This window comes from Haliotis cracherodii, unplaced genomic scaffold, assembly GCF_022045235.1.
Source record: "Haliotis cracherodii isolate W230 unplaced genomic scaffold, xgHalCrac1.p SCAF_3, whole genome shotgun sequence".
NCBI classification, from domain to species: domain Eukaryota; kingdom Metazoa; phylum Mollusca; class Gastropoda; order Lepetellida; family Haliotidae; genus Haliotis; species Haliotis cracherodii.
This window is the reverse complement of record NW_027266286.1, coordinates 74388210-74413035: the sequence shown is the minus strand read 5'-3', so window position 1 is coordinate 74413035 and position 24826 is coordinate 74388210. Positions and strand designations below refer to the sequence as shown.

The window sequence follows — 24826 nt, the reverse complement described above, 5'->3', positions numbered from 1 at the left end:
ATGCTGTAAAATGTTCACATGATTGTATAAACAATCTATTGATCCAGTGTTCATGGTGAGTTCAGCAAAGTAGCATTATCACAGCACGCTAATTAAAACAGGCAAAATAGATATTACAAGGCAAAGACAGGTAACTCACAGCAAGGCAGATCACATGATGTAAACAAGTCAACTTCCGGTCATCATCAGATCAACATCCGGTCAACATCAGATCAACTTCCGGTCAACATCAGATCAACTTCCGGTCAACATCAAATCAACTTCCGGTCAACATCAGGTGCAGATCCTATCTGAATAAGGTCCTCACTGGGGGCTCCAAATGTTACAGCTGGTTTGACGCCAATATATGACTCGCTGTGGGGTTGTGATCGGTTTTTATTCAGATGAAGAAACGTTGCAATGACGGAATGGAGAAAGGGAGAAAATGGAGAAAATGGCCCTGAAACAATTACAACAGTATAGAAACGGCCATACATTATATCAGTTATACATTCATATCACAAGTAGCTTATATAAAGAATATATTAATACTATGGTATCTCATAATACATTGTAAATTGTTACAAATTAATCCATTAGTGATGACACATGTTATCACGCCAAGGGAGACAATTTCCCGCCAAATACAACATTTTGCCCACATACTCAAAATTAAAACAATATTTACACATATACCTAATATACACATAATTCCACAAGTAAGCTGACGTACATTTAAATAAGCACGTAGTAACCATCAAAAGCTACATACAAAGTGTACATGAAGATAAAATATATTTAAACATGCTAATGAGCCTTACCTATTTGTGGAATGAGCCATGTAATTGAACGTGGTGACTCACGTCCGATGACCATAGATTGCCTGTAATTCATAAACACAATCATACAACATTGTGACAATGCATTCACCATCACTCAGGGTCTCCGCTCACACAATTCAAACAAAACCATTTTTATATATATATACACACACAACCAACTGACAAAAGCAGACGTTTAATAACTATTTTTAACTCTAATCAGAACATTTGTTGCAACTTTCTACACAACCACATGGACTTTAGGTTTGACTTAGTTGACAAAACATCAGATACTTAAATACATTTTTTAACCTTATCAGTTTTAACAAGATACAAAATGACATTTATTTCTAAGAAACAACATACTTAATGAACATGTAAAAGACATAATAAATCTAAACATAATTTAGTGTTTAAGTATTTAACTGACCTGTTGAATCCTACTGCCACCTTGTTGTTGCCTGTGCGGTGCTGTGATTGTGAGTTGGTTAGATTGGTGCAAAGAAGACTATCTTAGTTTTTTAAATTAGCCAATGAGAAGTTAAGAATAAGGGTCAGGTGATAAACAACTTTCATCCTGGATCCAGAATGAGGCAATACTCTTGATCCAGCATTATACTTTACATAACTCTGACGTCATAACCATTCAGATGAATGAAATTCATAGGAACTAATGATAAACAAAATCAAATGTCAATCTAATTGACATTTCGCTTAAAACCACAAACATTAGAATACTGCCACCAACCATCAATATTTTTAACAACCTTTTTATGACTTATACATTATTTTTATTCATATTTTACCTTTAAACCATAAAATATGAAACACCATGTTACATCCAATACTTGTAAAATAGATATATACAAAGACACCAAATTATGACATTAAAATACCCTCAAAATGTCACTGCTACACATATATGTTATTAAAGTCACATTTTCTCTCGTCACGATATGGCTGCAATATTGCCGATGTGACGTTAAATATTAACTCACTCACTCAAAGAATGTACCGTGAAAGGTTCATTGTATTTAAGTCAACGACAGCTGACTGTACCAGACCTCCATGTGCCAGTAAGAAATAGGACGATTAAAAAGGTTGGAGCCCCAATATTTGGCTGGTGTTGTATGCGATCAGTGTATTCTTAGTACATGTATTTATCCTAGTAACATATGTGTCGGGGGTATAGCTCCGTGGTAGAGCATTCGACTGCAGATCGAGAGGTCCCCGGTTCGATCACGGGTGCCCCCTCCATATGATTTTTGAATAAAATAGTCATCAGCAAAGGCACAAGGAAGTCACACTCCAATACCTGTGGCAACATACCTGACACAGACAATCCCACTTTTGACAGAGAGGGTCTGTAGAGTACATAAAGTGTGCAGCTAATTAGACACGATTCCAACTTTTGACTATGCATCCACAAAAACAAAATGGAAACGTTAATTCACAGCCAGCTAATTCCGACTGCATGGGATGGTCGTGATGTTCGCGGATTGAGAAACAATGCCGAATCGGTGACGTTTGAAAGAGGGACAAAACAGTTGTCAGAAGTGGGATTCGAACCCACGCCGGGAGAACCCGACTGCGACCTGAACGCAGCGCCTTAGACCGCTCGGCCATCCTGACTGCTGGCAAACTGTACGCACGTCTATACAGTATAGCAGTGAGAGAGATATCAACTGCTTTGGATCCGAAAAAGGCACTCCACCCTCATTGAAGATAATTTAGGTAATAACTCAGTTTGGACCTCTCAAAAAGCGGACACACTGCACATATATACTTCAAAGAATGTACCGTGAAAGGTTCATTGTATTTAAGTCAACGACAGCTGACTGTACCAGACCTCCATGTGCCAGTAAGAAATAGGACGATTAAAAAGGTTGGAGCCCCAATATTTGGCTGGTGTTGTATGCGATCAGTGTATTCTTAGTACATGTATTTATCCTAGTAACATATGTGTCGGGGGTATAGCTCCGTGGTAGAGCATTCGACTGCAGATCGAGAGGTCCCCGGTTCGATCACGGGTGCCCCCTCCATATGATTTTTGAATAAAATAGTCATCAGCAAAGGCACAATGAAGTCACACTCCAATACCTGTGGCAACATACCTGACACAGACAATCCCACTTTTGACAGAGAGGGTCTGTAGAGTACATAAAGTGTGCAGCTAATTAGACACGATTCCAACTTTTGACTATGCATCCACAAAAACAAAATGGAAACGTTAATTCACAGCCAGCTAATTCCGACTGCATGGGATGGTCGTGATGTTCGCGGATTGAGAAACAATGCCGAATCGGTGACGTTTGAAAGAGGGACAAAACAGTTGTCAGAAGTGGGATTCGAACCCACGCCGGGAGAACCCGACTGCGACCTGAACGCAGCGCCTTAGACCGCTCGGCCATCCTGACTGCTGGCCAACTGTACGCACGTCTATACAGTATAGCAGTGAGAGAGATATCAACTGCTTTGGATCCGAAAAAGGCACTCCACCCTCATTGAAGATAATTTAGGTAATAACTCAGTTTGGACCTCTCAAAAAGCGGACACACTGCACATATATACTTCAAAGAATGTACCGTGAAAGGTTCATTGTATTTAAGTCAACGACAGCTGACTGTACCAGACCTCCATGTGCCAGTAAGAAATAGGACGATTAAAAAGGTTGGAGCCCCAATATTTGGCTGGTGTTGTATGCGATCAGTGTATTCTTAGTACATGTATTTATCCTAGTAACATATGTGTCGGGGGTATAGCTCAGTGGTAGAGCATTCGACTGCAGATCGAGAGGTCCCCGGTTCGATCCCGGTTGCCCCCTCCATATGATTTTTGGATAAAATAGTCATCAGCAAAGGCACAAGGAAGTCACACTCCAATACCTGTGGCAACATACCTGACACAGACAATCCCACTTTTGACAGAGAGGGTCTGTAGAGTACATAAAGTGTGCAGCTAATTAGACACGATTCCAACTTTTGACTATGCATCCACAAAAACAAAATGGAAACGTTAATTCACAGCCAGCTAATTCCGACTGCATGGGATGGTCGTGATGTTCGCGGATTGAGAAACAATGCCGAATCGGTGACGTTTGAAAGAGGGACAAAACAGTTGTCAGAAGTGGGATTCGAACCCACGCCGGGAGAACCCGACTACGACCTGAACGCAGCGCCTTAGACCGCTCGGCCATCCTGACTGCTGGCAAACTGTACGCACGTCTATACAGTATAGCAGTGAGAGAGATATCAACTGCTTTGGATCCGAAAAAGGCACTCCACCCTCATTGAAGATAATTTAGGTAATAACTCAGTTTGGACCTCTCAAAAAGCGGACACACTGCACATATATACTTCAAAGAATGTACTGGCTACTGGCCAATACGACATTGTCTTTTGCTGGTTGCCCAGTCATGTTGGTATCACGGGTAACAATATGGCTGATGCTGCAGCAAAGGCAGCTCTCAACAAATCTGTGACACCACTTCTTCTACCATACAGTGACTATAAACCTGTTATTAGATGCTATATCAAAGACCTAATGCAGAAGAAGTGGGACACTCAAGTGGGTATAAATAAATTACATGCAATCAAAGCACATATCGGTTATACTTACTTGGGTTGTCAGTCCAGATTTGAAGAGGTCATTATGCGACGATGTCGTATTGGCCATTCTCGTTATACTCATGAGTATTTGTTGAAAGGTGAAGATCCTCCATTTTGTGTCCCTTGTGATGAAAGAATCACAGTCAAGCATGTCTTGCTTGACTGTATCGATTTTTCCATCACAAGGGAAAATTATTTCAAGGTTTCATCCATAAAGGATCTTTTTACTGTAAGCCCTCGTTTAATTCTTGGATTTTTAAAAGAAATAGAATTGATTGACAAATTTTGATATGTATTGTTAAAAAATATGTGATTTTAATTTGGTATAATGAACTAATAACTGAGATTGTTGGTGGCTGTATCTTCAAAGGGGGTTGAAGTAACGTAAAATAATTGTCCCCCTGAGAAGGTATGTAAGTCCCATTTCATTCAAAGTATTTTTCATTTTCCACATTTTTAATCGTAGAATTATTGTTGTTTTTAATTGTTTTGGCTTAAACTTGCCGACAATCACCAGTAGCCAGAGGGATGGTGTAAATCCTGCTGGGTCACCATGTAGGTAGCAGAAGTATCGTAAGTCCCCATGGTACCTAGTATGGTGACCTACCTTTGGTTATTGGTGATCTATAGCCCATTTTTATTGTGTACTGTTTTGAATTGTTATGAATTTTATTATAATATGCTAGTTTTACAATCTACAGCTGTGATAATCTAGTTGTTTTACTGTCCTTCGTTGACAGAATTTTTGTACAGTTTCCATATATGTTATTAAAGTCACATTTTCTCTCGTCACGATATGGCTGCAATATTGCCGATGTGACGTTAAATATTAACTCACTCACTCACTCACTCACTCACTCACTCACTCAAAGAATGTACCGTGAAAGGTTCATTGTATTTAAGTCAACGACAGCTGACTGTACCAGACCTCCATGTGCCAGTAAGAAATAGGACGATTAAAAAGGTTGGAGCCCCAATATTTGGCTGGTGTTGTATGCGATCAGTGTATTCTTAGTACATGTATTTATCCTAGTAACATATGTGTCGGGGGTATAGCTCCGTGGTAGAGCATTCGACTGCAGATCGAGAGGTCCCCGGTTCGATCACGGGTGCCCCCTCCATATGATTTTTGAATAAAATAGTCATCAGCAAAGGCACAAGGAAGTCACACTCCAATACCTGTGGCAACATACCTGACACAGACAATCCCACTTTTGACAGAGAGGGTCTGTAGAGTACATAAAGTGTGCAGCTAATTAGACACGATTCCAACTTTTGACTATGCATCCACAAAAACAAAATGGAAACGTTAATTCACAGCCAGCTAATTCCGACTGCATGGGATGGTCGTGATGTTCGCGGATTGAGAAACAATGCCGAATCGGTGACGTTTGAAAGAGGGACAAAACAGTTGTCAGAAGTGGGATTCGAACCCACGCCGGGAGAACCCGACTGCGACCTGAACGCAGCGCCTTAGACCGCTCGGCCATCCTGACTGCTGGCAAACTGTACGCACGTCTATACAGTATAGCAGTGAGAGAGATATCAACTGCTTTGGATCCGAAAAAGGCACTCCACCCTCATTGAAGATAATTTAGGTAATAACTCAGTTTGGACCTCTCAAAAAGCGGACACACTGCACATATATACTTCAAAGAATGTACCGTGAAAGGTTCATTGTATTTAAGTCAACGACAGCTGACTGTACCAGACCTCCATGTGCCAGTAAGAAATAGGACGATTAAAAAGGTTGGAGCCCCAATATTTGGCTGGTGTTGTATGCGATCAGTGTATTCTTAGTACATGTATTTATCCTAGTAACATATGTGTCGGGGGTATAGCTCAGTGGTAGAGCATTCGACTGCAGATCGAGAGGTCCCCGGTTCGATCCCGGGTGCCCCCTCCATATGATTTTTGGATAAAATAGTCATCAGCAAAGGCACAAGGAAGTCACACTCCAATACCTGTGGCAACATACCTGACACAGACAATCCCATATATACTTCAAAGAATGTGTCTGTCTGTCTGTGTGTGTGTCTCTCTGTTTGTGTCTGTCTGTCTGTCTGTCTGTCTCTGTGTGTATGTGTGTGTGTGTGTGTGTGTGTCCCTGCTCTCAAATACACTCTTTCCAGTAGACTTTTTCTGTGAATTATTCACATGAATATTCACAAAGTTATTCACAAAAATATTAATTTATTCATTGCTCAGTTTAACAATAGACATAATTTACAATTTGCTTCAAACAATTGTACCCATTAACAGGTAGCATTAGATGGCTTCGCAGATTCGATCACCTGAATCACAAGCTCTGTTACAGCCTTGAGTGATTTATTATACAGGTCTACAGCCTCGATCTGGTATGTCATAGTCTGAGGGTCAAGGGTCGAGGCCATATCAGTGGTGACAACGACCCCTGTTTTTTCATTGATATGAAAATAGCCCTGGTCATCCCCTTTCATTGTGTAATGGTACACGGAGTCTCGTTCATCCACATTGTCAAACGCAAAGGGTGTCGCCACTACTGTTCGGGGTGGGAAGATATCCGACACCATGTGTTTGTATTTTGGCAGAGGAAATTTGGGTGGATTGTCGTTGATGTCATCAACGATAACACTAATATCTCTGGTGACATTGAATGGAGGTGTTCCTGTGTCTGTTGCTCGGACTTTGAAGGTGTAATATTTGGGTCCAAGGTCTCGATCTATACGTTCTGAGCACGTGATGGCACCATCAGCTTCCACCTTGAAAGGCACTGGAAGAGAAACAGTGTTATTAACAGACAAGAAAAATAGTGGTATTAACAGATGAGATAAAACAGTGTTATTAACAGAAGACTAACAGTGTTATTAATGGAAGACTAACAGTTTTATTAACAGAAGCCTAACAGTGTTAATAATGGAAGACTAACACAACTATCAATAGAAGACTAACAGTGTTATTAACGGCAGACAAAGAGTGTCATTAACAGAAGACTAACAGCGTTATTAATGGAAGACTAACACTACTTTTAATAGAAGACTAACAGTGTTATTAACAGAAGACAAAGATTGTTGTTAATGGAAGAGTATGCACACTATGCACACTGTTTTTTGTACTTTTGTATCTCCATAAACACAAACACTTACAGTGGTATTAACAGAACACTAATATTGTTATTAATGGATGACTAAAAGAGTTATCAATGGAAGATTAACTGGTATTAACAGAATAGTAACAGTGTTAATAATGGAAGACAAACAGTGTTATCAATGGAAGACTAACTGTGGTATTAACAGAAGACTAACAGTGGTATTAACAGAAGACTAACAGTGGTATTAACAGAAGCCTAACAGTGTTTTAAATGGAAGACACACATTGTTATCAATGGAAGACTAACATTGTTATTAACAGAAGACAAACAGTATTGTTAATGGAAGACTAACATTCTTATTAACAGAAGACTAACAGTGTTATTAATGGAAGACTAACAGTGGTATTAACAGAAGCCTAACAGTGTTATTAATAGAAGACTAACAGTGTCATTAACAGAAGACTAACAGTGTAGTTAATGGAAGACTAACATTGTTGTTAATGGAAGAGTAAGCGGATTTACACACTGTTTTTTTACGTTTATATCTCCATAAACACAAACACTATTAAGTCCATTCTTTTATATTCCAGCCGAGAATGAACTTCACACATATTACCAATGAAGGGAAACGAACCAGGGACCTAAGCATCATGAGCCAATGCTCTAACCATTAGGCAATCCAGTCACTCCTGCATAGCACCATAATTACTACAAATGAATACCCAAATTGAATTGTCTACCATTGTTGAACTAACTAACAAACTGGCAGCACCAACTGTTAATGCCAGTCTGATAACCAAAACCAACTGCTGTAGACACTTTGCTTCTCTTTATTCTTCCTCAGCTTACACCACTCACACAAAAACAACCTGTCACGCCGGCCGGCACATGCTCACACAATTTTTCACAACACGAGATTTTCCCAGCAGCCCCACTTCCGATATGCGCAGTGGGACTAGCTTAGCAGACGATATATCAAGCAAGTTCGGCCTACCTGTCGTGCCAGTGTGTAGAACCTCCAGCATCACACCACTGCTCCCATCCTTGTCCGCATCCACAACATTCAAGCGACCAACCACTGCTCCCACTGCAATCTCCTCCCGCGTTACAAACATCGTCTCCCCCTTGAAATCAGGGGGATGGTCGTTGAAGTCGAAGTAGGGTGCTCGGACTATGACCTTGGTCTGAGCTTTGCGTGAGGGGAAGCCGAGGTCTCGAGCCTCCACAGTCACCCTGTACACATCCTTGCGAGGCTTGGAGAAGAAACTTGGCAGCAGAATCAAGTCTCCTGTAATGTATCAGAAACAGTCCGACATGTACCAGCCATGGGCTCAGTTGCACAGGGTGATCTTAGCTCTACAACTACTATAAGTTTATGTTAAAGAAAAGCAGTTATAATTGTCCTAGCTCTCATATCGATTTGTGGAATAGGGCCTGATGATGAACACAAGTATTTACATAATGTCAACTGGGCTGTATCAGTGAGTGAGTGAGTGAGTGAGTGAGTGAGTGAGTGAGTGAGTGAGTGAGTGAGTGAGTGAGTGAGTTGGGTTTAACGCCGCTTTTAGAAAAATTCCAGCACCATCACAGCGGGGGACACCAGAAATGGGCTCCACACATTGTACCCATGTTGGGAATCGAACCCGGGTCTTAGGCATGACCAGTGAACGCTTTAACAACTAGGCTTGGATGAGGAGGCTAGAGGCTGTGTTTGAATAATGTGACTTCAGATGCATGAAATCTCAACGGCTCCTCAATATACCCTACTGAGCTCACAACCAGCTAAATTATTGTCTTCAAACTATTGGCAATTCTATTAACATAATCAGGTTATGTCAACATACCTTTGACTGAACAATTGAAAACAGAAAACTAATCATCAGTGTTTGGAAGGCTATTATTCCAAAACCAGTCCCATAACCAACACAGTGTTGTGCAGTAATGTGACCTCTGAATGTGAACAGTTATAACACATAAGTAATATAAGCTTAATGTGGGAGGAAAGCCCGAAGTGATGCAGGTCTAAGATGTTTACCACTTACTGACAAACCTAGAAACATAATCGGGGTGAACCGGGATTCGGACCCACACTCATAGGTTTCTGGCTTGCCCAAGGGACGCAACTCTGCACAGCGAATTGTGGCACCCCCTTAGACGACTGGGCCACCCGTGCCCCCTGTATCAATAGTTATCAACATTTTCTGAGCTAGTGATTTTTCTTGTGTGAATGCATGGTTCATACAGGTCAAGAGAAAAAGAAATCCAGTACTTTTCCAGTACCTATTTGGTACTTTTCAAGTACAATTTTAATTGTTTCAATTGTCATACATTTGCCTTTGTCAACACTTTTTTAAGTTTTCAAGATGCTCATTTAGACTTTCTTCTAACTGACTTATCTCTACAGTCTTATCTTTAACACTTTTACTAAGTGCATTTGATTGCACAACAAAGGACATTTTCTGGGTTGCCTCTGCCTTCAAGGAAAGATCATCAGCAGTTTTTGACAAGCTTGTGATGTCTAGTTCTAGTCTTCTTTTTATTTTTTTTATTTCTTCAATTGCTTGTAGAGTACATTTCCTCTTCTTCCTTTCTTCTGCTGACTTTTTCTTCTCTCTTTCCACCTCTAGATATTTGTCATACCGTTGCCTGGAAAAGTTTGCAGACAACAGTAGTTCTTTGTTAATGTCCACCTTTAAGATGCCTCCCACTTTTGTCACATGGTCACAAATTGCTCTGTGAGCCACAAGTGTTTGTTTCTTCATATTTTCCACCTCTATTTCTTTGTTGACAATGAACCCCCTCTCAACTGCAGCTTGTCCATGTGACAGTATCATGATAAGTTTCACGACAGAAAACAGTTTTTCGAACTGTTGTTTTCTGTCATCCTGGCACATGTAATGTTGGAAGAACTAGTCAGCAGAGTCTGTGGACTTGTCAAAGTTAGAGAACTTCTCTGAGCCAAACATAGGTATACTCTCTAAGAACTGGAGGTATTGATCTAATAGGACATCACAGTCCATCTCATCCACTCGCTTGGCATTCAGAAGAACATTCAGAACCTTCTTAAATTTCTGAATACTTTCTTCTTTTGCAGAAACCATTCTGACAGGACTAAAGCATGACAAGTACCTTACCAGAGGGTAAGATACAGGACATTTCTGAAGCATTTTCTTTAGAAGTGATATCAGAAATTTTTTGCCATTCATCCTGAAGTCCAGTACTTGTTTTTTACTAGCTTGTTTTCCAGTATAACTTGACTTTTGCCTTAGTGCCTTCTCACTTGAAAAACCAACTTCTACTTTACTGTATGTTACATGAAAGTCCTTGTTGGTGACATCAAGTTTTTCAAGTGTCTCTTCGTTCAGTTGCTCCAGCTTCTCAGATTTTATGAATCTTCTCATGAGGGATCTTATCAACATGACAAGGTCTTCGAACAAAAAAACAACCATTGGTTTGTTGCTCTGATACTGTGATAGAAATGGTTGCAGTTGTAGGGCAATCATCTTGAAGAAGGTTAGCTTTGCAACAAAGCAAGTATCTTGCACAGATTCTAGAACCGCTTGATAAGATTTGCAGGTTGGTTTTGAAACTTGTTTCCTTTCAACTGCTTTCACATAAGTCACAATCTTGTCCCACAGCAAAATGGCCCTTTCACACACTGGGACATTTTCCAACCATCTGTGGCTTACAAATTTCAAGGGCAGCATTGAACAGCCAGTGACTTTGGTAAAGTCCTCCCTTCTTGCAGGAGAATCCTTGAACAGGTAATACAAACCAGACAGAAATGATGATATATTCCACCCTGTGACTTCAGCACCAGACTTAAATGAGTTATGCACAATATGCAAGCTGCATGATCCAAAGTTTATCAAATTTGAGTTATGTTCCTGCTTCAGTTTTTCTTGCAACAGCTTCAGGAATTTCCAATTCACATTTGGGCCGTACATGCTGACTTGGGCCGTCCATGTTGGGAACGTACAGTCCACTTTCCAAAACTGAATGAGTGAAGTGGGATATCATGTCATCTGCAGTGGCATGACCTGTAAAACAATAACATGAGTGAAATATACATTACACAATGTACACAGTATTTAAACTTTACTATTTATATATATATAAATAAATTCATATTACTGATTTAATATGTATTTTGATTTTTTTACCATGACTATCTTTTAAATAATTAATTTAATAGTACTAGTATTGTAACTATTATTTACTGCTGGTGCTTTAAGATTATTAAAATTAAATATGGTATATTTATATTCTTGTTTAATGTTATAATTTCAATATATTACATGTATAATTGTAAATAATATTTGTTGCAGATATTTTCACATATAATTGTTTATTTATTGTAAATTTTCATACACTTACCTAGAAACTCAGAGGTGAGATATCTTGAATCGACCTTGTTGGTGTCATTGTTCCAAAACCTAAGGTGAATGTCCATTTGCTTTTCCTGCATTTTAGAGTTCAAACTTTCATCAAATAGAACTACATAAAGTCCTGACCCTGACACTGACTTTTTCAGTAGCTGCATAAAATGTTCTGCAATACCAAAAACACTAAGGTATGCCGATTTCTTTTCCCCACATGTGAATTGTTTAGCGATTTCACTATCAGGAAACATGGCTTGAAATAGATCACTTGCCCCTTCTGACGACTTGTATGAATGATGACCAGTCACAAGCTTTAATGTCCAAATTATTTCTGATTTAAGTACATCGTCCTTCGATAAATACTTTTTGATCATTAATGCAGGGTTTTGGGGAACGTTTGTAGCAGCTGGGGGTGGCGGAATATGAAGCAAGGCAGTGCCATTATCCCTCACATCAGCGACTGACCTACTTGCAGATTGAGAATCATTCAGTGACATACTATACCGGTATTCTTTTTTCGAGTTTAAGAATGTTGAAATCGATAAGCTTGATGTACTTGAAAGTTGACCAACTCTACTCTTGTGCTTTTCACCTTTCATGTGCGATTTCAACGTATATGTATTTAATTGTCCAAATGAAAATAGGAGTTTACTGTGAGTTTCATCCCGCCAGGTATAGGTACACTTTGTCGCACGTTTCTCAGTCCCACGTTGGGCGCCAATGTAGAGGCCATAAAATTTCCAGGTCCCGTGATTGGATTCGACCCACGGACCTTCTGACTTTGTCCACATGACCAAAGAGGTTAACCCTGTCAGCAAGCTGACAAGGTAAGGATGTCATCTGTGGGATGACTACACACCCTGGTACACAGGTCTGACATGTTTACCACTTGGTGAAACAGACCAACACAAGATGGTGCTGACAAAAATGTGGAAACATAATCGGGATGAATCTGGAATTCGAACCAACACTCTTCACTTTCTGGCATGGCTAAGGGATGCAACTCAGCACAGTTAACTGCAGCACTTATGATGACTGGGCCACCTGCACCCACGCTTTACTGTAGTCACAGAGAAATCGCTTGTTTCATTTGTTATGACAAAAACAGCAAAGAAAGATCGACAAAACTGACATAAAAGTGACACTAAAAAACTAAAAAAACTAAAAAATTCTCACCTGTGTTGATATCAAGCTTAAACTTTCCCAGAGGGTTGTCCTGTAGAAGATAGAGCATCTTGTTGTTGGGCTCCGTGGCGTCGATGTCCCTGGCTACAACCTTCCCAGCAACGTCCCCAGCATTGACTACAGAAGGTAGTGTGAAGGTGAAGGTTGTCTCAAGGAATTCTGGGTAATTGTCATTGCTATCGGCGACATCTATGAGTAGGGTAGCAGTGGAAGATAGCCAGCTGAAGCTGCGATCTCTGGCCACGATCTGGGGCAAGTCAAGGAGAAGCTATATCAAGGATATCTGCTGGTATGTTCACTAAATCGAAGTGCCTTACAAACAAAGTTTAGGTGGTGGGGAATGTGAAATCAGGCTTAACGTCATGTTCAAGATTGCACTTTTACAGTGGTTGGTTGGTTGGTTGGTTGGTTAACGCCACACTCAGCTATATTCCAGCTATATGACGGCGGTCTGTATAAATAATCGAGTCTTGACCAGACAATCCAGTGATTGATATCATGAGCATCGATCCACGCAATTGAGATACGATGACATGCATCAAACAAGTCAGCGAGGCTGACCACCCGATCCCGTTAGTCGCCTCTTACGACAAGCATAGTCGCCTTTTACGGCAAGCATGGGTTTCTGACGACCTATACTACCCCAGATCTTCAGGGGTCTTCATGTCTTGACTCCCATTATTTAGTTGGAGGTTTGTACAAATATTTTTTTTATACAAACATTGCACACCTCCAGAGCAAAATCTTTGAAGCAACATTAACAGAATCATATGAATATTCCTGACATAACTATCAGTAGGATAGGAGACCCAACCCATCTCTTCCAAATTACCTTGGAAAGACAAGTGGTTGAAGCTTTCGCTTGTCACACCTAAAACTTAATTCCTCACATGGGTACAAAGGGTGAAGCCCATTTCTGGAATTGCTGTGGTATTGCTGGAATATTGCTAAAGGTGGCACAAAAACTCCTCACTCACTCCAACTTACCTTCATTTCAAATGCCTCATTAAACTCTCTGTCAATAGAGCCAGGGGTTCTGACTACCAGCTGGCCTGTGGCTGGGCTGTACCGGAAGAACTTGCTGGCATATCCTTCCAGCTCTACCACGAAGTCCCGGTGAATCTCTGTCGCATCTCGGTCTATCACACTTATATTCCTGTCCTGATACACAAGGAAGCAGTCAGTTCCCACACAGATGATGGTTGTACACTGGTTTCAAACCCTTAGACTGCGTAATGTACTGCAGTATGTGCATCCTGTGAGAGTGGAGTTTTCAGGAGTTGATCATAGCAGAGAGGAGTGGAGTGGAGTGGAGTGGAGTGGAGTGGAGTGGAGTGGAGTGGAGTAGCGGTGCGTGGCGTGGCGTGGTGTGGAGCGGAGTGGAGAGGGGGAGAAGAGTGGAGTTTTGAGGAGACGATCAGAGCAGACAGAAATGGAGTGGAGTGGAGAGGTGCGGTGCGGTGCGGTGCGGTGCGGTGCGGTGCGGTGCGGTGCGGTGCGGTGCGGTGCGGAGCTGAGTGGTTTGGTGTGGTGTGGTGTGGTGTGGTGTGGTGTGGTGTGGTGTGGTGTGGAGCGGAGCTGAGCGGAGCGGAGTGGAGAGGGGGAATAGAGTGGAGTTTTGAGGAGTCGATCAGAGCAGAGTGGAGTGGAGTGGAGTGGAGTGGAGTGGAGTGGAGTGGAGCGGAGCGGAGTAGAGAGGAGAGGGGGAGAAGAGTGGAGTTTGGAGTCGATCAGAGCAGAGAGAAGTGGAGTGGAGCGGAGCGGTGCTGAGAGGAGAGGGGAGAGAAGAGTGGAGTCGATCAGAACAGAGAGAAGTGCAGCGGAGTGGAGAGAAGTGGAGTGGAGTGGAGAGGGGGGGAAGAGGGTAGTTTTGAGGAGTCGATCAGAGCAGACAGAAGTGGAGTGGAGTGGCGGAGCGGAGAGGGGGACGAGAGCGGAGTTTTGAGAAGTCAAACAGAGCAGAGAGAAATGCAGCTGAGTGGAGAGAAGTGGAGTGGAGAGGAGCGTAGTGGAGCTGATGATTGAAAAAAATAGCCCAGAAACATTAATAAAAAAACCATGAACACTTCCCTAAGAACCAAGTGCATTGATGTCAACTGCTTTATAACCACCTATCCACAACAGAGATGTTCACTGCCATAAGGTACAGTTCTTTTGCATAACACTAGTAAATGCATATCACAGAATGTTTGTCTGTTTGATTGTCTGTTGTTTAACGTCACTCTCAGCAATATTCCAGCTTTAGGATGTCAACCAGACAATCCAGTGATCCACGCCATCAGGGCACAATGACACGCAATCAACCATGTTACCGATCCATTCAGTCGTCACCTAGGACAAGCTTAGGGACCCATTCTAATTATTCTGTGGATCTACATACTGACCAGTTTAACAATCTGTCCTCTCATTGGCCGCTTGTTGTCTTCAAACACAGCACCACGGTAATCCGACCCCCCCGTCAAAACAGGGGGGTTGTCATTGAGGTCAATGATAATGACCTTGACATTGGCTGTATCCGAGTTTTGTGGGTACACATTGTCCTTGACCTGCACATCGAACACTACAGTAGCTGTGACCTCTCTGTCCAGCACTGTGTTGGCAGTGATGACACCAGTGTCGGGTCGGATGCTGAATAACCCTGTGCATGAGGAACAGTCACATTCAGTTACGACTCCGTGGTCTAGTGGATAGAGTGTTTGCCTATCAGCACTATGACACACTCATCCTTGTTTTTAAGACAAGGATTATATAAAGTTACAAATGAATGAACCAGATGAACGCAATGGAAAAATGATCACATCCCAAAGTGGGAGAGATATGACAAGCAGTATTTGGTAAAAAGATTCAAATAATCGGCATGAAATTTGTGAGAAAATCCAATACACCAAACAAACCCCCCCCCTGTTCATAAAATAGACTAGTCCGACTCTACCTAGTACGGATGGCTGCACCCCTCATGGTTTATTCTCTCTGCAGTGTTTTATTGTACGAAAGACAACGACCACCTGTCGTTTATTTCTTAACTAGATGAAGGAGTGAATTACACAATAGACCAATCCACCTCAGTGGATATTGTAGTAACAGGAAGAGTAACCTCCCCTTGACACAAACTAACCATTCAATCAGAATGCATAATTCAAGTGAATGAATTGGTGAGTGAGTTGGGTCATACACTGCTTTGAACAGTATGACAGTTATTCCAAGGCATGATCCGCTAATATGGTTAGGAAGCCCAAAGGTCTCAAACATTTACCATTTTGGTGAATCCATGATCACAGGGAAGGTGCTGATAAACCAAATGCCATAATCAGGCACAATCTGGAATTCAAAACCTATGGTCATATGATCCTTACACAACTAAGGGACTCAACTCTGCATGCATATGATGGTGCCTCAGACAACTGTGCCACGCATGCCCTCAGCATGATTCAAAATATCATGGTAGAATATGATAGTTAAATTAGCCTCTCAATTCTACTATGAACAAAATGCTGTATCTCACCGCTAGCGTCATCTATAGAGTATGTCAGTTTGTGATGGGGGTCGGCAGGGATGTCAGGGTCCACAGCTGTCACCCTCCCCACAACAGCATCGACGGCGTTGTTCTCCGGCAGGTGAAACTCATACTGGGGAAGTGACATCCTGGGTGGGTGGTTGATGGGGACGTTGACAGTGACGACAGTATCTGTGGACATCTGCGGCACACCGTTGTCCTGTGCCCGGATGTCCAGATGGTACACGTCTAGCATTGACTGGTGATTTGGGGAGTCAGTCACAAAGATTTCTCCTGAAATGGAATTGTTGTGAGTGAGTTTCATACCAACTTGAAGAGTATTTCAGTGTATCACAGAGTGCCAATGTTGTAGGGAGGCGATGCCAAAGTGATGCATTTAGATACTAATCAGCTGGGTGAAAGCCAGATATTTTAGGAAACCAAGACCTGCACATCACTTGACAATGACTTTCATCATCTTATACCACACAGCCCCAGATGTACAGAGAAATGAGAAAAGTTTGTTGTGTACTTTTGTTCTGTCTGACATTGTTTTTGAGTGATTGAGTGAGTATGGTTTTACTTCACTTTTAGCAATATTCCAGCAATATCACGGTGGGGGACAACAGAAATGGGCTTCACACATTGTATCCATGTCAGGAATCGAACCCGGGTCTTCGGTGTGACGAGCGAACGCTTTAACCACTAGGCTACCCGACTGCGCCCATTGTTTTTTAAGTCAATGTTAAAATGTCAAAGAGAATACAAGCAATGGAGAAATATTGATGACCTGCTATGACACAAGTCACAGATTCATCAGATTCACCGTGGTCTAGTGGTAGAGTGTCCGCCCAGAGAGCGGAAGGTCCGGGGTTTGTTCCCCGGACGCGTCATACCAAAAGACGGTACTTGTTGTTATTCCGTCTGCACTCGGCATTAAGGGGCTAAAACAAGGACTGGTCAGCTCAAGGTAAGTATTCTGTGTCTGAGTCGGGTATTCATGTTAAACTGCGGCATGGTATCTCAGTGGGCTAGCACTATAGACTCAATATCAGTCCGGACTAGTACAAGCAGCCACACACACACACATGCACATCACTATATAAGTGCAATAATCTTGGACGCGACGTTAAATTCCATTTCACCGCACGGATTCATCAAGTCACATCTTACAGAACAGGTTGCTGGGGATCAATTCTAACCCGGAATCCCCAGGGGTCTCTGAATCCTGACTTGCCTGTTCTGGAGTCGACGGTAAACTTGCCGTGTCCTCCCCCCGCGAGGAGGTAGGTGATCCTGTTGTTCTGGGCAGTAGCGTCGTCATCCCTGGCTCGGACCACGCCCACCTTGCTGTCCCTCATGGCAGAAGGGGCCACGCTGAAGGTGCTGTTGCTGACAAAGATGGGGCGGTTGTCATTGACGTCGTCCACGGTGATGGAGACATTGGTGGAGGTGCTGAATCCACGTCCTCCTTGATCGGTGGCTGTCAGCTGTAAGAGTCATCAGTACTTGAAAACCACATGAGTGAGAGAGTATGTTGGGTTCAATCCCTGATCAGTATTTCAGTCAAATCACACCACATTTTGGTCGGAGTAGGCCACCTAAAGCACTGTCACCACCCAAGGATCGTAAGGCCAGAACTTTTTAAAAACTTGGTTTACAAACCTGCCAACTTCATAAAATTGAAATGTGAAAACAAAAAAGATACATAAATTAAAAGCAGTGGTTTTTTTATACTGCCGAACAGAAATACGAAAAATACTAAAAAATCAACTCATTTACTGTCCCTGTCAAAATAAATATTCTTTGAAATACTATAATTAAAACATTATAAAAATGAATCATAAATACTTCAAAACATCATGAATTGTGAGAGGAAACCAAAAATATATTTCCTTAATTGTAATTATATTAAAAGATTTCCTTGACCTACCGACCTGAATTTTGGGGCTAAAAATCTTTAAACCAAAGAAAACAAGAATGGCCTAAATGGGTCCAATCTTGACCTAGCCACTTATCAGGGACAACACTGAAGAGAATTCTGTAGATGACTGAGCTACCATTGCCCTAAAAAACTTTTTGACCTCTTGGTTGTTTGACAGAGAAACACGTCAACATGGCCACGAGTCCTTGGTTATAGTCAGTTGGTATACCGGAATACTGCAATACGCTTTTCAGACAATACAAATTGCAATATGTTTTCTGCGTTCCGGTATATCATGTAAAAAATAATATAACAAGTTTCGTTATTATTTGTATCGTGTAACCTAAAGTCTATACAGAAATGCATCTACCATGCTCACTTTGACAGTGTTATATCCACTATGGTATATAAAACAATGGATCTGCATGTACAATCAGTGTCAGTCACTGTCAAACACTTTCGCGGCCAATATACCGTCATATGTATCATAATACAGATACTTATATGGCAATATATTGCAATACATCTTTTTTTCGCCAGTACACAGCCCTCATCCGTTGAAACTCGAAAACAGCCTTACAGTTCATAGAGTGACAGGTAAGAACGCTGACATACAAGTGTGTTATGTGTTGATCCAAATGAGACAGAAATCATATATATCTTGAAACTGACCTTCTAGGACAATCACTTTTGCAATGTTACAGAGAAAGGTAAATCCAGTTTATTTTGTCTGACATGATCAAATGCCCTCTAAAACATTTATTGCTCCACAAAGCAACTGCAAAAACAATATCATGAAAAAATGAGTCTTAGAGTTTTCATGAATAAATCTATTTTCATAAGGCTAAAAAAATAAAAGAACTGGTTCTCAGGCAATGACTTTTGAAAAAATAGAGCAGGGGGGCGGTGCTTTTTTTGGCTTGTTCAAACTAGTATCTGACCAAACAAACAGTTGTGTACCATCACCCTGGGAAAGGGCCTCCCGACATAAACAAGTATGCAAACTCCTATTGCCGCCATGACCATAACACGAGATGTGCAGTAAAGCGGTGCGCATGTAAAGGGAAGTAACTGTGTGCTACATTGGATCGCACTGTTTTAAAGTACTGTATTCGACGTAATTAGCCCCCAGGGCGCTCTCAAAATTTGAAATAGGTGGCTCTTATTAGAATAAAATTTTGGAGAAGAAAAACCAGAGTTGAAAGATTGTAAATTTTGTGGTTTATGCTGACAGCCTGAAATGATACAAAATAAAAGTCTGTGTCTATTATACACGACAGATATATTTATCCAGAATTTAATTGCCCATAATTAAGGTCGCACATAACACACGAGTGCGTATTATACACAAATAAATAAGTCATGTGTCCATTGATCTATCGGAAGGGGTGCTAATTGGGATTGTTCACTAGCCAATATATTAGCAAATATCGCCGTGGGCACTTATTAGAGCGGGGCACTTATTACGTCGAATACGGTATTAGTATTTTTTATATTTTTTGGAAAATGGAAATAAAACGAAATGTGCGGTGATGCAGGCGGTGCCAGAGACCCAAGATTATTATTTTTTTGGTATGGATTTTGTTACACTGAGGATGTCGCCAGTGTCAAAGAGCAGTCTTTCTTGACCCACAAGTCCATGTTTCTCTACAGTACCTTCAGATTGAAAGTCCTTTGTATTTCAGCATCAATCATGGAGGGGTCTCGTATCTTTATCCTGCCTGTGGCTTCCACAAACTCGAAGTTGTCGGAGCCACGCCCTGTCAGTGTGACCCGCACATCTCTGTTCTCAGTTGTGTCATCTTTGTCTTCAATTGTGATCGGGTGGCTCTGCAATATACCCCCACAATAACAGGACAGTGGAGCTAAAAAAACTGAATGAATTCAGTTTCTGTTTTGAACACAACAACCCTTTAAAACAACATTTGAAAGCACGGAAAACTCTACATGATTTTTGTGAAGGGATGAATATTTGTTACAATAGCCATTAACTAATTTGTTATTATAGATCCACACGACATTGGCGATCGCGAAGCCTTGTGGTTAAAGCGTTCACTCATCACACCGAGGATCTGAGTACAGTGTGTGAAGCCCATTTCCGGTGTCCCCCTCTGTGATATTGCTGGAATATTGCTAAAAGCAGCATCAAACCAAACTCACTCACTCACTCCACACGACACCTTGAGATGGAGTATAAATACTATCATGCCCTACAATCATTTCTAATCACATCTTCCTGAGGCAAGGGCGTTAACTGACTGTAAAAGTCCTGTTTCCACCCTTGCCGAACCAGGCTGGAATTTCTGGGCTCGATCATAGCGCTACCAGTGGTTATTATGAGTTATGTCCCTTCTATGTTCCTCCTACTGACCAATCATATTCCATTTCTCATATCACATGCATTTGCTTCAAACAAAATGGCAGTGACCAGTCAAGACGATCTGCTTGATAGTCAAGATCTGCAAAGTGCATCAAATCAAGTGAGCAACTTGATTAAAAACATGAAAGAATTTGTAAAATACCTGCCACTGCCCGGTTGGGGGTACACATGCTTTGCAAATCCTGCAGTTGACCGTAATGTGCACGTTGAAATACATGTTGATTACGAACCGGAATGTCTAGTATGTTACGTGATTTATATTGGACTATGCACAGAATCGTTACTCAGGCAAAATGTAACTCCATAATTCTAGCTTAGTTCGGCAAGGGTGGAAACTGGACTTTTACAGTCAGTTAACTCCCTTGCCTCAGGAAGACATTCTAATCAGCTCTTATCCCAGCCACATAATGTCCATGTGATCGATCATATGTGGATCCTGATGAGGGTGCAAGGGTGTACACCCATTCCTTTTTAAGAATAAAGTTCAGCTGTTCTATCCAGGTAAGACTCGAGTTGCAAGAGCTGACTAAAACAAGAACCAGGTGGTCGGATTGTGAGACTTGTCTGATTGAGTGTTATTGTACCCTGATGTCATGTAGTGATAACAATGTTCCCTCACTCACTCACTCACTCACTCACCTAGACTTAGTCAGGGGCGGTCGGGTAGCCTAGTGGTTAAAGCGTTCGCTCGTCACGCCGAAGACCCGGGTTGGATTCCCGACATGGGTACAATGTGTGAAGCCCATTTCTGGTGTCCCACGCCGTGATATTGCTGGAATATTGCTAAAAGCGGCGTAAAACCATACTCACTCACTCACTTACTCAGGGATTGTCAATCAATTGTTGTTTCACTGATCAGCTTATGAAGCCTAAGTATTCACAATGAAACACGTAATTCTAGTTTTACCACTGACATCAGTTCAATTTGAGTCATGCCCATTTTTGTCAACACTCCAACAAACTCAAACAGTTTTGATATCATTCATCCATCTATCACAATGAGCATTGAACAATATTATTTGAATATTGAATCAATCATTCCTCTGGATTACCTGAATATCATAGTTTTATAGTTTTTAAATATATTAAACTAATACACACCAATTTAACATAAACATCCCCCCTGGAAGTCGACGCAGTTTCAGACACAACACCAGAGTACCCTCCCTTGATGGTAAACTCGGGAGCGTGGTCGTTGGTGTCATTGACGATAATGGTAACGAGTGTGGACACGGTGTAGGCAGGTGCACCGTCGTTCACCACCTGCACATTGAAGCTCATGCTGTCCAGCTTCTCTCGGTCAACGCTCGACTTCAGTTTCAGCTCTCCGCTGTACTTGTCCACCATAATGGGCACTGAAAATATCAGGAATGTGGAAATGGTCTGGACTTAGCATTGTGTTTGGAACTATGCTGGGAACTCATCCGACACTGTTTCAGGGCAGTGTCACTACAGTTGGGATGCCCCTACTGATGTATGAGTGATGTACTGCCCCACCCACCTGATGTATGAGTGATGTACTGCCCCACCCACCTGATGTATCTGTGATGTACTGCCCCACCCATCTGATGTATCAGTGATGTACTGCCCCACCCCCCTGATGTATCTGTGATGTACTGCCCCACCCACCTGATGTATCAGTGCTGTACTGCCCTGCCCACCTGATGTATCTGTGATGTACTGCCCCACCCACCTGATGTGTCAGTGCTGTACTGCCCTGCCCACCTGATGTATCAGTGATGTACTGCCCCACCCACCTGATGTATCAGTGTCATTCTGCCCCACCCACCTGATGTATCAGTGATGTACTGCCACACCCACCTGATGTATCAGTGATGTACTGCCCCATCCACTTGATGTAACAGTATTATAACTGCCCCACCCACCTGATGTATCAGTGTCATACTGCCCCACCCACCTGATGTATCAGTGTCATACTGCCCCACCCACCTGATGTATCAGTGATGTACTGCCCCACCCACCTGATGTATCAACTGATGTATCAGTGATGTACTGCCCCGCCCACCTGATGTATCAGTGATGTACTGCCCCGCCCACCTGATGTATCAGTGATGTACTGCCCCACCTACCTGATGTAACAGTGATGTACTGCCCCACCCACTTGATGTATCAGTGATGTACTGCCCCACCCACCTGATGTATCAGTGATGTACTGCCCCACCCACCTGATGTATCAGTGATGAGATACTCCAGGGTCTCCCCGGTACTGCCCCCAAGGTCCGGGTCCACGGCTTCAACCTTCCCCACCATGGTCCCTACTGGCAGGTTTTCCACCATGGTCAGGGACATCACTTTCTCCACGGTCGGGGCTTTGTTCATGGGAACCTTGATCTGGACTGTGGTGTCAGCGGACCGTCGTGGGAAGCCGTTGTCTACAGCTTGCACATGCAGATGGAAGACGTCGTGGTAGGGCTCTCTCTTCAGCGTGTCAGAAACATACAGCTCACCTGGAAGGACAAATCACAATAGGACTAAATGAAATATCCCGTGTGTTCCTCCAATGTACAAAATGATGGAATTATCAAAAGGAGTTGTTTTTTTAAATATTTGTATTATCTAATATATTTTTTATCTTAAGACATCAATTCAAAGTTTGGATAGATGTCTCCCTGCATAAAATCTAGGAGGTATGATAACAATGGTCTTGGTACTTTGTGCCTCGGTATGATTAAAGCACAATAGTAAACATTGACATGCAGAGTTGCATCCCTTGACTGTGGCAGGATCGGTTGGTTGTGAGTTCAAATTACAGAATTTCCTTGATCTTGATTCTTTGTCTGTCAGAACCATATCCATGCATGTTGACTTCACCGTGTTGTGATGTTCCCAAAATCAGACATAAAACTGAAATATTGTTCAAATCATTTATAACCAAACACACTCACTCCCGGAAATCTGATCTTTAATTTACTTCATTGCAAACAGCTGCATAGAAGTACAAATACAAATTTAAGAAATGATGAAATCTTTAGACTAGTTTAGTCAGGAGCACTGGGTGGGTCTGCACACCCCTGATGGTGAAGGAGAATACGTTAGCATCATTCATCAATCCATCCAGGCTCTAACATAATGTCGTCACGTTTGAAGTAAAAGGCGACTATGCTTGTCGAAAGAGGGGACTATCGGGATCGGGTGGTCAGGCTCGCTGACTTGGTTGATGCATGTTATTGATCCCAATTGCCTGGATCGATGATCATGTTTTCAATCACTGGATTGTCTGGTCAGGACTCGATTACTTACAGACCGCCGTCATTTAGCTGGAATATTGCTGAGTGTGGCGTTAAACAACAAACAAACAAGCAAGCAAGCACAAGTAATGGAGGAACACAGTGTATTATTCAGACTTAGGAAGTAGGAGGCTGCCTTCCCCCATCTGGTATGCAGGATTTGGGTTTCCATTCAGAAGGTTACTCGGGACTCAGCCGTGTGAGATGCCCAGGGATTTACCTGGCATTCATAACGAAGTGCTCCAGGCAAATTGAAACAAAAATCATGTTATCATTAACATTAATTAATTTTCTTACTCTTTATACGTTCAAAAATCAGGAATTGGGAATTTGTACTGTCATTTGCTGCAGATTTGGGGCCGAATATCGACCTCAAGCAGGTCAAGATATATCCCTGACACGGAATGCAAATACAATCATATTTGATAAGCAAATTCAACATTTAAAAGAAAATAATGGTTTAAACAGAAACTTCCTTTATATATTTATTTATTTCAGTGATTTAATTTAAATTGCACCCTTAAGGAATGTGTCTACAGGTTTTTGTTTGTAGAGGTAATTCTGACAAGTGCTTTTGAGAATTGTGTTATGTGGTGTTCAGGATTCAGGGGTGAGAGCACCCTCAAGGAATGACGACGGTTACATACCTGTAGTTGGATTGACATCAAACTTGCCATGTCCGCCGTCTGTGAGGAAGTAGGTGAGTTGGTTGTTCTTCACAGTGTCGTCCTGGTCG

At 41.9% G+C, this 24826-nt stretch overlaps 2 protein-coding genes and 9 non-coding genes across 11 annotated transcripts in view; 5 read left to right on the top strand and 6 right to left on the bottom strand.

Annotated features, from left to right (window-relative positions):
* The first annotated feature begins 1982 nt into the window (after nucleotides 1-1982).
* Nucleotides 1983-2054, top strand: Trnac-gca (transfer RNA cysteine (anticodon GCA)). The gene has a single exon. It is a non-coding gene; the product is annotated as a tRNA-Cys (tRNA).
* A 294-nt stretch (nucleotides 2055-2348) lies between these two features.
* Nucleotides 2349-2432, bottom strand: Trnal-cag (transfer RNA leucine (anticodon CAG)). The gene has a single exon. It is a non-coding gene; the product is annotated as a tRNA-Leu (tRNA).
* Nucleotides 2433-2767: 335 nt separating this feature from the next.
* On the top strand, nucleotides 2768-2839 carry Trnac-gca (transfer RNA cysteine (anticodon GCA)). Its single transcript has one exon. It is a non-coding gene; the product is annotated as a tRNA-Cys (tRNA).
* A 294-nt stretch (nucleotides 2840-3133) lies between these two features.
* Nucleotides 3134-3217, bottom strand: Trnal-cag (transfer RNA leucine (anticodon CAG)). Its single transcript has one exon. It is a non-coding gene; the product is annotated as a tRNA-Leu (tRNA).
* A 335-nt stretch (nucleotides 3218-3552) lies between these two features.
* Trnac-gca (transfer RNA cysteine (anticodon GCA)) lies at nucleotides 3553-3624 on the top strand. The gene has a single exon. It is a non-coding gene; the product is annotated as a tRNA-Cys (tRNA).
* A 294-nt stretch (nucleotides 3625-3918) lies between these two features.
* Trnal-cag (transfer RNA leucine (anticodon CAG)) lies at nucleotides 3919-4002 on the bottom strand. The gene has a single exon. It is a non-coding gene; the product is annotated as a tRNA-Leu (tRNA).
* Nucleotides 4003-5454: 1452 nt separating this feature from the next.
* On the top strand, nucleotides 5455-5526 carry Trnac-gca (transfer RNA cysteine (anticodon GCA)). The gene has a single exon. It is a non-coding gene; the product is annotated as a tRNA-Cys (tRNA).
* Nucleotides 5527-5820: 294 nt separating this feature from the next.
* Trnal-cag (transfer RNA leucine (anticodon CAG)) lies at nucleotides 5821-5904 on the bottom strand. The gene has a single exon. It is a non-coding gene; the product is annotated as a tRNA-Leu (tRNA).
* A 335-nt stretch (nucleotides 5905-6239) lies between these two features.
* On the top strand, nucleotides 6240-6311 carry Trnac-gca (transfer RNA cysteine (anticodon GCA)). The gene has a single exon. It is a non-coding gene; the product is annotated as a tRNA-Cys (tRNA).
* Nucleotides 6312-6616: 305 nt separating this feature from the next.
* LOC139475694 (protocadherin Fat 4-like) overlaps nucleotides 6617-24826 on the bottom strand; it is a 23899-nt gene continuing 5689 nt past the window's right edge. The window contains exons 6-16 of the mRNA XM_071258881.1: nucleotides 24738-24826; nucleotides 23029-23310; nucleotides 21944-22197; nucleotides 20119-20292; nucleotides 17776-18028; nucleotides 16548-16832; nucleotides 15430-15683; nucleotides 14033-14206; nucleotides 13037-13292; nucleotides 8473-8766; nucleotides 6617-7160 (exon numbers count right to left, since the gene is read on the bottom strand). The exon at nucleotides 24738-24826 is cut by the window's right edge and continues 164 nt beyond it. Of these exons, the coding sequence (XP_071114982.1) occupies nucleotides 6664-7160; nucleotides 8473-8766; nucleotides 13037-13292; nucleotides 14033-14206; nucleotides 15430-15683; nucleotides 16548-16832; nucleotides 17776-18028; nucleotides 20119-20292; nucleotides 21944-22197; nucleotides 23029-23310; nucleotides 24738-24826 (2812 nt within the window). The 3' untranslated portion in view covers nucleotides 6617-6663. The remainder of the gene's footprint in view (nucleotides 7161-8472; nucleotides 8767-13036; nucleotides 13293-14032; nucleotides 14207-15429; nucleotides 15684-16547; nucleotides 16833-17775; nucleotides 18029-20118; nucleotides 20293-21943; nucleotides 22198-23028; nucleotides 23311-24737) is intronic.
* LOC139474045 (uncharacterized) lies at nucleotides 10388-12111 on the bottom strand. Its single transcript, XM_071256901.1, has 4 exons — nucleotides 11856-12111; nucleotides 11465-11518; nucleotides 10743-11430; nucleotides 10388-10589 (listed from the first exon to the last, which is right to left on the bottom strand). The coding sequence occupies exons 1-4, from the start codon at nucleotides 12109-12111 to the stop codon at nucleotides 10388-10390; spliced, it is 1200 nt and encodes a 399-aa protein (XP_071113002.1).